Below are 13,411 nucleotides of genomic sequence, written 5' to 3'. Positions count from 1 at the left end.
CTTGGCACCTCAGGACAGAGCCCATGGTGGCCGGCGGCCCCTGGAATGTTCGGGACGCAGAACACTTCGTGCCTGAGGACTTCTCAGAGGTGGGGAAGAGGGAGAGGAAGGAGCCTGGATACCAGGAAGTCTGCATCCTGGACAGCTGGGTGGTATTTAGAAGGTGGTATTTATTTTTGTTGACCATATTTTGCAGAGACTGGCAAGGATGAGATGATGCCTAAGAATATCCAACGGGAGATACTTGGTTGCTTTTGAATAGGTAATTTGCATGGCGCTCAGGAAGGAAAGATGAGAGGGTTTTAACTTTGTGGGTGGTGAAAAAAAATCAGGAACGTGACCCGTTTGTCACATTCGGAATCGTTGGCCACGTTTTAGGAAGCAGTGTCAGTGACTACAGCATTCTGTTTGGAGTTTTATTGAAGATTTCATTCTATAGACATTTTGGAGCACTTATGTGTCAAGTGCTTGGCAAGGCCAGGGGCAGCCCCTGTAGCAGTTCCCAGGGACCCCGTAAAACACCAGAGGGGATGTTGTGTGAGTATGGCTGGTAACCCTTCTCTCTCCCCTCCCTCGTGACTCCAGGTCACTCAAACTGGGCCCCGGAGAGTGAGAACCCAGAGTCCAGGGGCTGGAGAAATGGCTGTGAAACCCCTGCACTCATGGAGTTTTAATTGTACTAGAGGAGGGGTCAGACAAGTAGAAAATACTTATTGGATAGTGGTAACACTACTGTTAGGGGTCAGGGTGTGATGGGACGGAGAATTATTTCAAGCAGCAGTTTTGGAAGTTCTCTTTGAGGAGGTAACATCTGAACAGAGATGTGAATACAGTGAGGGAGGAAACGATGTGAACGTGTGGGTAAAGTGCCTTCTAAACGGAGGTAACAGAAATGCTGTCCAGAGAGAAGTGTGCTTGGTCAACTCCAGGCTTGGCAAGGTCAGTATGACTGGCGAGGGCCTAGTGAACAAGGAAGAGTGCGAGATGGTGTTGCAGGGGTAACTACAGGCCTTGAAGGAAGGAAATTTGGATTTATTCTGTGTGCCTGGAAATGAGTAGATTCGAAACTGAGTGACATGGCTGGGCACATTTTGATAGAAGCACCGGTCAGCTTCAAGGAGGGCAGACAGTGGTGGGGCTAGAGGGGATACAGAAAAACCAATGAGGCGGCGATGACCGCAGTCCACAATTACAAGTAGCCTCCCACAATTATATAACCTTTCTACAAGGCATTTGCTTTGAGAGCCTAATGATTCTAAGATACGGAAGGGTTCTGGGTGCTATGCTCAGGAGTTTGGATATTATTGTTTTCAGGAATATAATATGTATTGAGCACTAACTACATGTTGGGCAGGTTTTTTTGGGTTTTTTCTTGAGACACAGTTTCGTCTTGTTGCCCAGGCTGGAGTGCAATGGTGCAATCTTGGCTCACTGCAACCTCTGCCTCCCGGGTTCAAGCGATTCTCCTGCCTCAGCCTCCCCAGTAGCTGGGACTACAGGCGTGCACCACCACGCCTCACTCATTTTGTATTTTTAGTAGAGATGGGGTTTCTCCAGGTTGGTTAGGCTGGTCTTGATCTCCTGACCTCAGTTGATCCACCTGCATCGGCCTCCCAAAGTGCTGGGATTACAGGCATGAGCCACCGCGCCTGGCCATGTTGGGCACTTTTATAAGCACTTTACATTATCTAATGCAACCAAAAACTGAGGTTTGTCCTATTAATAAATGAGAAAACTGAGGCACTGATCTGTTAAGTGCCTTGCTCAGGTCCCATGTCCTTGGAACCAGGAGTCCTTCTCCTGTTGATGTTGGAAGGTTCAAAAGTGCTCTTATTACTTGTCACCCAGATGGCAAAGAACTGACATACAAAGGGCCAAGTCTTCCAGAACTGAAAACAGTAATAAAACCTTCATTTATCTGACCCGTTTGTCCTGGTGATGCTGTAGTCTGCTAGGAGTGCCCTTCCACAGGCAACTAAAACAAACAAAAACGCTATTCAAGCCGAAGAGCAGCAGTGACACCTGTGATACAATGCCTGACACACCCTTTGGCTTTAGCCAGGACTCACACACTATATTGTTCTGAGCGTTCACTGAGGAAGGCCCCGCTTCTGTCAAGGATTCTCATTAGGAACCAGTCTCCTCAGAGAAAGGAGGTGAAAATGTGGTCTGGAGAACCCCCTTCCCTTCTGCTCTATTAACTATGGATATGCAAATGAACACTTACATTTGACCAAGACCTGCATCACCAGACTGCTTCCTCTTCCCCAGGACAGTGGCTACTAGCCAGTAATTCCTGGGGTCCGTTTGCTAAGCCCTGTTAGGACCTTTGCAGTGTGATATAATAAGATCTTCCTTTAGCCTCATTTCTTCCCACTTCTTGACTTCTACTCTCTGCTTAAATCATACACCTCTTAGAATTTCCTGAATATACACTATGCTCTCTTAGCCTCTCTTGCCATTACTCCTATTCTTCCCTGCACCTTCTCATTTCCTCCCCTCTTCTGTTCACCCAACTAATTCACTCTATGGCACTATGTGCTAAGAGCTACTTGACAGCAGAGATCAGGCGTCATTTACCCTGAATTCATAGAAGCCGACTTATGCTAGGAGCTCAATGTTAGTTGCTTGAATGAACTCCACTATGAGTAGGAACAAGGTCTTACTCATCCTTGTCACAATAACATGCAGCACAGGCCAGTCACTTATGAGTCTCTTGACCACAGACCATCAGATAATGCCAATGTGTATACAGGCAGAGAAATAACCTACCTCAATTAAGTTCTCAGCATTCATAAATATTTCAGAGACCTTTCTCCTCCAGATTGTTGTGATATTTTTCAGGAGTCAGGCAGTTGGAAGCTATGCAGTATGTAGCAGAGGGGTACTGGCACCATATTCTGCAGCTCCACTTTTATTTGTCAGAGAACCCTGACTGGTAACCTCTTTAAACGCCCAGAGGCCCATTTCACAGAGCTCAAGTGGAGGGAATGGCCCTATTTGAGTCTTTTGGATGATGATCCAGCCAGAGAGGAAATACCTTGGTCACCCAATTCTCTATAGTTCCAGAGGGTGCTGTGTTTCTTGCTACCTAGTGCATCCGAACTCCTGGTTTATTTCAGACTTCCCTACCATGAGCTCCTTCTGAGGTCCAAATCACTAGCAGCTACTGAGTGGGTGCTCAGTAAAAACTCATGACATACGGGTCATATCTGTCAGTTCGCCGCACATAGGCTCGACTGCATGGCCAGTGATCACATGGAAGGCCTCCTCCCACCAGCTGACTGGATGGGTACTTAGCCAGAAAAGGTGACTTGTGAGGCTTGTCTTAAAAGGATGATCAGGACCAAATGGGTTTCTTTCATGGAATTTTAGAATTAGGACAAAGACACTTGGGTGTTAGAAGATGAAAGTTCACTAGATATGAGAGTTGATGCTGACATCTTGGGTCATGTGCAAATTTAGTTGTAAGCAAAGGAATCCAACCACCAGTGAGGCGATGGACAAAGCAGTAACAGAACCCATGTGGTGGTGGTGGCAGTGGCGAGGGGTGGGGGATGAAGACAGAGGGAGAGAGCAGACACACGTGCTTGGCTGCTGGTGGTTCCCAGGTGCCACAAGGCCTGGCTGTACTGCACTTTAAGTTACAAAAAATCCTCATATATTACTGAAACTTCAGTTCTCCCTGAGAACGGACACTGAAATGAAGGGCTTCGGCTTAACAGGATATGGTAACAAGGGTCCTCCCTCCCAGACTCTTATACTCCCAGAACTCCTCCCAGTTGGTTGGATTCCTTTGCTTACAATTAAATTTGTACATGACCCAAGATGTCAGCATCAGCTCTCCTATCTAGTGCTTTCATCTTCTAACACCCAAGTGTCTTTGTCCTAATTCTAACATTCCACGAAAGAAACCCAATCGGTCCAGATTATTACTGGAGGCTGGAGGAGGATGGGGCAAATAATTGACACTGATATTCTCCACTCTTCTGCCCCCGCCTCCTTCCACACACACAGTTCTCAACTCAGCATGCTGGGTCTCCTTGCCTATATTCAAATACAAACCATTGGAGTTAGAACAGGAAAGAAGGGGGAATAAAACATCAGACTAGCCGTATCCTTGGGAACTTAGATTTTTAATAATCTCTCTCTTCTGCAGGGTCTCCTCCTCTCCAGATTTTATTTATTTTTTTCTTGTTCCCCATATGATCTCAAGAGATAGAACTAGAGGGGAAGAAAGGAGGCAGACAAAAGAAATGGGTAGAAAATAGATGGAAATGATAAACACAGCAGCAAAATAAAGCTCAAAAGACAAGCACAGGACAAGAGAGAAAGGGGAAAATGAAAGATTTTGAAGCCTAGGATGGAGGCAACGACTCAAAATTGGCAAAATATTAACTCTGAGAGGTCACATAGCCCAGAGACTGGATGCTGAAGGTTTAAACAGTTAAGAGTTCACAGGAACTTACTCCATTGCCACCCACAAACATCTTCTGTGCCCATTGTTTGTGGATGCCCGTCTCTCCCAGTGGAAAGTTTCCTTCTCCTGTTCAAAGAGATCCCTACAGCCTCCGCCTGTGTTCCAGACCTTATTTTCCCACTTTGAGCTGCATGTCCCCTCCTTTCTGTACCTTCACTCTTCCACAGCTCTTTTTTCAGTTTTGAACATGCTCAATCCTACCTTAAATCATACAAACACTTCCTGGAGATTGTTGGATGGCTACATCAACACCATTCTCAACCCCCCTTTTTTGTGCCTGCCTCCTCTATAGAGGCTGGAAAGGTTAAATACTTCTTTCCACAGCCTTCCTTGTGCTAGGAGGTGGCCATGCAATACAGCTGTGGTCAATGAGCTGTAAGCAGGAGTCCACTGAGTGGCGTCGGGGAAAAACTTTCCTCATCAAAGGCACTGATGTTGCTGGTGCTCCCCTCCTCCTCCCTCCTGCCTTGAATGCAGACACTTTACTTGATGCTATGGCCATCATGATGTAACCATGATGGAAACCCCATTAAACTTAAGACACTGAATTGTTTTATCTGTGAACAAGTGACAGCCACCTCCAGATTTGTTATGTGAGAAAAATACATCTCTACTTTCTTACACCATCATGGACTGGGCTTTCCATTGTTTGCAGCCCACAGCTCTTCTGACATGCTCCAAGCCCCAGCCTCCCTCTAGTTGTCTTTCTGAGTCTCTCCCACCTCAGTAAAGCTGCTAAGTTCTTTTTAACACTTAACCACTCTTCAACCAACTCAAACAGGTTTTAAGCCATCTGCCTTAAACTGATAGCCCAAACAAAAGGACACAGTTCTACTTTTTATTTTTTTTGAGACAGAGTCTTGCTCTGTTGCCCAGGCTGGAGTGTAATGGCGCGATCTCAGTTCACTGCAAGCTCCACCTCCTGGGTTCACACCATTCTCCTGCCTCAGCCTCCCAAGTAGCTGGAACGACAGGTGTATGCCACCATGCCCAGCTAATTTTTTTGCATTTTTAGTAGAGATGAGGTTTCAGCATGTTAGCCAGGATGGTCTTGATCTCCTGGCCTCGCGATCTGCCTGCCTTGGCCTCTCAAAGTGCTGGGATTACAGGCGTGAGCCACTGCAACTGGCCGACATAGTTCTATTTTTATCTTACTTTGCCCTCCATAGCATTTTACAGTATTAAATATTCCTATCCCTGTGTTAAAACTATCTTTTTACCTTTGTGGCACCAACTTCTGATTTTTCTGTTTTTCTTTTTGCTGCTTTTTCCACTTAGCGTCTACTGCTTCTTCTTTTTCCCACCTACCCCATCAATGACAGTCCTGCAAGTGTGTCGTCTATCACTTTCTGCTGGCTATCAGGACTCTTCCCTCGGATGTCCCACAGACTCATGGAAATGTACCCAAAGTGAACTCATCATTGCCCCGCAAAATTGGGCAACTATAGGTGTTTTTAATTATGGCAACCTTATCTACCAAAGAAAGAACTCCAAGTCATCCTAGACTCTTCCTTCTCATTTAAGCAGCACATTTAGTCAGTTACCAAATTTCCTAAATTCTGCTTTGTGATTGCTTGTATTCTTCCTCTCCTATCATACTGACACTTTTTTAGTTTAACCCTTATAAACCAAAGAATATATCTTACTCATTTTGATTTTCTAATCATGTCTAACAAATATTTAGGACTTGGTAAATGTGTGAAATAAACAAAGCTATCTTAACTACCATAATAACTATAGATCTATAAAATCTTCCTATATTGTTTTGAGTATGTTTTTGAGTTGCAACGTTATTTTTGTTTTGAGACAAAGTTCTTATTCTGTTGCCTAGGCTGGAGTGCAGAGACAATGTCTCACTATGTTGCCCAGGCTGGTCTTGAGCTCCTGAAATCAAACAATCATCCTGCCTCAGCCTCCCAAAGTGCTAGGATTACAGGCATGAGCCACGTTGTCCAGCCTCAACATTTTGTTAATAGGTCAGATGGCTATGTCTTAGTGTTCAGTCCCTCTGTCTTTTCTTTTCCACTTTGATAGCCAGAATATGACACAAAGATTTGTATGTGATTCCTTTGTACTTATAGGACTATGTTATTTTCTAAATGATCATTTAATGACAGTTTAAGAACTATTAATTGAGAACTCAAAACAGCATGCTATTGCATTAAGATTTGCATACTTATTCCATTAATTTATGGAAACCAGACTGTAGTTAGGGGACAAAGTAACAATGCAGGGGAAGATTAGGGGCATGGAAGGGTACTAGGAATTGGTAAAGCTAAATAATTTTGATCAAAAACATCCAAGGAAACCAGACTGTGGAACAAGAGCATCTAGACAGCATACAGACAGCATAAGATTGTAAAAGAACAAAGATTTCCCAGCATTCATTATATTTATAGGGTTGTAACATTTTAGAGCTAACAGAGAACCTACAAGATTTCTAACTCCAAAATCATTCATTTACCAAATAAAGAACCATAACCTGGTGGAAGTAGGTGACTTGTCCAAGGCAGTGGCAAATTAGGACTACATACCAGGTCTCTGGGCTGTCCAGTTAAACACGCTCACATTTTTCTCTCCAGTGTAAAGTCTCTGATGGCCAAAGGAGAATGTGCAGTATGATATAACAGAACTTATCTTCAGCATGAGTCTTCATTGTTTATATTAGCCACTTAAACCTTTTGATATAAAGTAAGTTATACCTTCTGAATCAAGATTTCTCTACTTTTAGATGAATTCTCTGCAGTGGTATTATCTGATATATTATACTTCAACTGGAAAATTCCCACAATCATCACATTTATTAGGTTTCTACATGTATGTCTTATATGATTATTACTGAAGAGTTAAACATGATGTAGGGGCCAGTGGAAACATTCCTCACGTATGAGTTCTCTGATGTCGAGTAAGGTTTGTACTCCGGCTGAAGGCTTTTCCGCATTCATTACACTGATAGGGTTTCTCTCCTGTATGAGTTCTCTGATGCACTGTAAGGGATGAATTCTTAATGAAGGCTTTTCCACACTGATCACATTCATAGGGTTTCTCACCAGTATGAATTCTTTGATGTTCAATAAGGTAAGCACTCTGGCTGAATGCCTTTCCACATTCATTGCACTCATAAGGTTTCTCTCCAGTGTGAATAACCTGATGCACAGTAAGGGATGATCGTCCAGTGAAATGTTTTCCACATACCACACACTCATAAGGTTTCTCTCCAGTGTGAATTCTCCGATGTTGAGTTAGAGATGAATTCTTACTGAAAGCTTTTCCACACTGATTACATTCAAAAGGTTTCACTCCAGAATGAAGCCTCTGATGTTCTATAAGATATGTACTTTGGCTAAAGGATTTCTCGCATTTGTTACATTTGTAGGGTTTTTCTCCAGTGTGATTTCGCTGATGTAGGGTAAGAGTTGAGCTCTTACTAAAGGCTTTGCCACACTGCCTACACTCATAGGGTTTTTCTCCAGTATGGCTTCTCTGATGGACAATAAGATGCATGCTTTGACTGAAGGCTTTTCCACATTCATTACATTCATAGGGTTTTTCTCCTGTATGAGTTCTCTGATGGACTGTCAAATTCATGCTTTGGGTAAAAGCTTTCCCACATTCATTACATCTGTAGGGTTTCTCTCCAGTATGAATCCTTTCGTGTTGAATAAGAGATGAATTCTTATGGAAGGCTTTGCCACACTCTTTACACTGATACGGTTTCTTTCCAGTGTGAGTTCGTTGATGGACAGTAAGATTCATGCTCTGACTAAAGGCTTTCCCACATTCATTACATTTATAGGGTTTCTCTCCAGTATGAATTCTTTGATGTACATTAAGGGAGGAGCGTTCAATGAAGTGTTTCCCACATACATTACACTTAAAGGGTTTCTCCCCAGTATGAATCCTCTGGTGCTTAAGAAGGGATGAGCTCTGGCTGAAGGTTTTGCTGCACTGATTACATTCATATATCTTCTTTCCTACCAACATTCTTTGAGTTTTAACTAACTCAGAATTTTGCGTGGCATCTTCTCCATGTGAATTACAGTTATGGGGCCTTTTTACCATAGGAATGCTTTGTTGTGTATCAAGGATTGAATCCTGACTGGAACATCTTTCAAATTCATTACCTCCACATACTCTCCTCTCGGTGAAGGTTTTCTTAGGGGTAACTGCCACTTGGCTCAGATGACTATCCTGTTGTCCCTCTAACCAATTATTAGGTTCCCAGGTTTCCCCTACAGTAGAATGCCAGACACCTTCCCTTTCCATTAGTACCCCATGGCATAAATCTTCAGTAATATTGGGCTTCAGAGTTGGCGCTTTGGTTTCAAGTCTTGTCTCCCAGTCTGAGAAAAAAAAAAAAATTCAAGTGCACATTGGTTTCTATGCTGGGAGACTGGAAACTGCATAAGGTGGGAATGAGAGAATTAAACTAGCTATCAAACTAAAATAACTGTTGAGCACATTTGAGAGCTTTCAAAGATGCACCCAAAATAAGGTAGAGTAATAGGAAGAGAGAGAAAGAACACTGAACTGGTCCACAGATAACAGGGAAACTGAAAGCAGGGGATGGCAGATATACTGGGTAAGCAGAGAAAAGAGTGAGCCCTTTCAGGAGGGATGCACAGTGAAGGCACTGGCCACTGGAGTAGGTGCTACATAAAGAAGATGGAACGAAGGAAACAGATGCAGAAGAGCTGGGCTTGGGAAAGGCAGATCAGGAGACCCTGCACACTGTACCTGGTATTCCTAGCAGCAGTTTCTTTCCTCCTACAAGGCCACCTAGGAATCCTACACCAAATTAATCTTCCTAAAATGTCACAGTGTGACACAGTGTAAAGATTGCTGACCCAAAGTCAGACAAACTTGGATTCAAACCCTGGCTCTTAACATCATCTTAAGTAGTTACTTGTCTCACTGGGTCTGAGGGTCACAGATACAAAATGAGGATTAAGAAATATGGTCAAGGCTGGGCGCGGTGGCTCATGGCTGTAATCTCAGCACTTTGAGAGGCCAAGGCAGGCGGATCACTTGAGGTCAGGAGTTCAAGACCAGCCTGGCCAAAATGGTGGAATCCCATGTCTACTAAAAATACAAAAATTAGCTGGGCATGGTGGCAGGTGCCTGTAGTCTTAGCTACTTGGGAGGCTGAGATGGGAGGGTTGCTTGAACCCAGGAGGTGGAGGTTGCAGTGAGCTGAGGTAGTACCACCGCACTCCAGCCTGGGTGACAGAGTGAGACTCTGTCTCAAAAAAAAAAAAAAAAAAAAAAGGAAAAAAAAGAAATATGATACAGGAAGTAAATAAAATATGATAGGAAGTAAATAACAATCTATGTGGTATAGTTTGGATGTGTGTCCCCACCAAAATTTCATATTGAAATGTAATCCCCGGTGTTGGAGGCGGGGCCTTATGGGAGGTGATTGTATCATGGGAGTGGTTTCTTATGAAAGGTTCAGCACCATCCCCCTTGGTACTGTCCTCTCGATCATGAATGAGTTCTTGTGAGATCTGGTTATTTACAAGAGTGTAGCACCTCCCTCCTCACTCTTGCTCTTGCTTTTGCCATTTGATGTGCCTGCTTCCCCTCACCTACTGCCATGATTGTAAGCTTCCTGAGGCCTCCCCAAAAGCAGATGCTGGCACTATGCTTCTTGTACAGGAACTGTGAGCCAGTTAAGCCTTTTTTCTTATAAATTACCCAGTCTGAGGTATTTCTTCATAACAATGTGAGAATTGACTAATACAGAAAATTGGTACTGGGAAGTGGAGAATTTCTATAAAGATACCTGAAAATGTGGAGGTGACTTTGGAATAATTGGGTAACAGACAAAGGTTGGAAGGGTTTGGAAGACCCAGAAGAAGACAGGAAGATAAGGGAGAGTTTGGAACATCTTAGAAACTGGTTAAATGGTTGTGACCAAAATGCCGATAGTGATAGGGACAGTGAAGTCTTGGTTAAGGTCTCAGATGGAAATGAGGAACTTACTGGGAATTGGAGGAAAGATCACTTTTGCTGTGTCTTAGCAAAGAACTTGGCTGCACTGTGCCCCTGCCCTAGGGATCTGTGGAACTTTGAACTTGAAAGTGGTGATTTAGGGTATCCGGTGGACGAAATTTCTAAGCAGCAAAGCACACAAGAGGTGGGTTGGCTGCTAACAATCTATGCTCAGATGTGAGAACAAAGAAATGACTTAAAACTGGAACTGATATTTAAAAGGGAATAAGTGGAAAATTTGCAGCCTGGCCATGTGGTAGAAAAGAAAAGCCCATTTTCAGAGAAGGAATTCAGGCAGGCTGCAGAAATTTACATGAGTAAAAAGGACCCAAGTACTAATAAGCCAAGACAATGGGGAAAAGACCTCAAAGGCATTTCAGAGAACTTCACAGCAGCCCCTCCCACCAGAGGCCTAGGATGACTGAATGGTTTCCTGGCCCAGGGCCCAGCACAGCCTTGGGACACTGCTCCCTGCATCCCAGCCACTCCAGATCCACCCATGGCTGAAAGGGGCCAGGTTACAGCTCAGGCTGCTGCTTCAGAGGGTACAAGCCGTAAGCCTTGGCAGCTCTGATATGGTATTAAAGCCTGTGGGTATACACAGTTCAACCGTTAATAAGGCTTGGGAACCTCTATCTAGATTTCAGAGGATGTATAGAAAAGCCTAGGTGTCCAGGTAGAAGCCTGCTGCAGGGGCAGAGGCCACACAGAGAACCGATCCTAGGGCAATGCAGAGGAGAAATGTGGCATTGGAGCCCCCATGTAGAATCCCCACTGGGGCACTGCCTAGTAGACCTGTGAGAAGAGGACTACACACTTAAAAGTGTGTAGCACCTCCCCCTGCCACTCTCTTGCTCCTGATTTTATCATTTGATGTGCCTGCTCCCCTTTGCCCTCCACTATGATTGTAATAAGCCTCCTGAGGCTTCCCTAGAAGCAGATACTGGCACTAATGCTTCCTATACAGCCTGTAGAACCATAAGCCAATTAAACTTTTCATATAAATTACCCAGTCTCAGCTGGGCATGGTGGCTCATGGCTGTAATCCCAGCACTTTGGGAGGCTGAGGTGGGTAGATCACCTGAGGTCAGGAGTTCAAGACCAACCTGGCCAACATAGCGAAACTCCATCTCTACTAAAAAAAAATACAAAAAAAAAAAAAAAATTAGCCGGGTGTGATGGTGTGCACCTGTAATCCCAGCTACTGAGAAGGCTGAGGCAGGAGAATCACTTGAACCCAGGAGGTAGAGGTTGCAGCGAGCCAAAATTGCGCCATCGCTCTCTAGCCTGGGTGACAAAAGTGAAACTACATCTCAAATAAATAAATAAATAAACAAACAAACAAATGAATAAATTACCTAGTCTCAGGTGTTTCTTTATAGCAATGTGAGGACAGACTAATACAGTATGTAAACTACCCTTTGGGAATATACTCCTCTGGAACATAAAGTACCAGAACATACATGAAACTTAAAGGGAGGATGACACAATCTAGAGGTTTCTTCCCCTTAAACTTTAAGCAGGCTGTAACTTATTCACAGGGGTAAGACAGTCCTAAAGGATCCTACTACTTCCTAAATATCCATTCCTTAAAGATGAGAACTGGTGGTAGGGACAGGCAAGGGCATCTGCTGAACTGTTTGAGAGGAGGCTGGAAAAGGACCTTGCAGCTACTCAGACTTCCATTTTCTTAGATCCTATTTCTTATCCCAGACAAAATAAGGGGTAGGGAACTGCAACCTGAGAATCAGCTTTTTGACTGCTGATCAAAGTCAACAGAGAGAGCTCAACACTGAACAAACCAACCAAAGGCCTATGGGCACAAGCTTTCCTGTGAAGCAAGAAATATGCATTAACCAGGCCTATTTCTTCCAACCTGATCTGCTTACGTGAAAAGAGAGAAAAAGTGGAAAATCCAGCAGGCCCCACCTCCAAAACCACCAAGTGACCCCAAACAGAGGACCTGTCAGACTCAGTATGAAAATACCAGCAGGTGGCCGGGCGTGGTGGCTCACGCCTGGAATCCCAGCACTTTGGGAGGCCAAGGCAGGCGGATCACGAGGTCAGGAGATTGAGACCATCCTGGCTAACACAGTGAAACCCCGTCTCTACTAAAAATACAAAAAATTAGCCAGGCATAGTGGCACACACCTATAGTCCCAGCTACTAGGAGGCTGAGGCAGGAGAATGGTGTGAACCTGGGAGGCGGAGCTTGCAGTGAGTCGAGATGGTGCCACTGCACTCTAGCCTGGGTGATAGAGCAAGATCCTGTCTCAAAATATAAAAATAAAAATAAAAGCTAAAAAAATAGAAACTACCTACTGGGAGAAAATATTTGCAACATATGACCCACAAAAAACTAGAATGGAGACTTGGAAAATAACGCTTATGAAACACCAAGCCCACTAGAAAAATGGGCAAAAGACTTGAATAAACACTTAAGGAAACCTGAATGGTCTGCAAACGTAAGCAAAGATGCCCAATCTCAACAGTAACCAAGGGAAAGCCGATTAAAGCTGCAACAAGATACCATTACCACATTCGCCCAAGTAATAAAACATAAAAATTCAAACTGACAGCTTCAGATTTTGGAAAGATGCAGTAATGGGAACTTCCACATACTCCTGGTGGAAATACAATCTGATTCAAGCATTTGAAAAATAGTTTAGTACAACCTAGAGCAAGCACATTGGCTGATTTAGCAAGTCTACTACTAGGTACATATACTTAGGTAACTCTACCTTGCAACAGTATGAGAATTCATGATTCTTCACGTAGCATTGTGTACAACAGCAAAAATTGGAAACAACACAAATGCCTGTCATCAAAAAATAGACAACAAGATTGTCAAGTGTTTATACAATGGAATAACTGACAACAGCGAATATTAATAAACTAAAGCTACACATATCAATATGAATGAATAAGCAAAGGCAC

The 13,411-nt window shown here is 43.7% G+C and overlaps 1 protein-coding gene across 39 annotated transcripts in view; it reads right to left on the bottom strand.

Moving 5' to 3' along the window:
* Positions 1-6,571: 6,571 nt before the first annotated feature.
* ZFP2 (ZFP2 zinc finger protein) overlaps positions 6,572-13,411 on the bottom strand; it is a 52,156-nt gene continuing 45,316 nt past the window's right edge. For 35 of the 39 annotated variants that reach the window (XM_073994930.1, XM_073994931.1, XM_073994937.1 and 32 more), the window contains one exon: positions 6,572-8,823. In XM_073994930.1, the coding sequence (XP_073851031.1) occupies positions 7,361-8,823 (1,463 nt within the window). In that variant the 3' untranslated portion in view covers positions 6,572-7,360. Of the gene's footprint in view, positions 8,824-13,215; positions 13,293-13,411 lie in introns of all 39 variants that reach the window. The other 4 variants (XM_073994965.1, XM_073994961.1, XM_073994966.1 and 1 more) reach the window with 1 other exon arrangement.

This window comes from Macaca fascicularis, chromosome 6 (assembly GCF_037993035.2).
Source record: "Macaca fascicularis isolate 582-1 chromosome 6, T2T-MFA8v1.1".
Taxonomy (NCBI): Eukaryota; Metazoa; Chordata; class Mammalia; order Primates; family Cercopithecidae; genus Macaca; species Macaca fascicularis.
The sequence above is the reverse complement of the archived record's forward strand: the minus strand, read 5'-3'. Positions and strand labels throughout refer to the sequence as shown.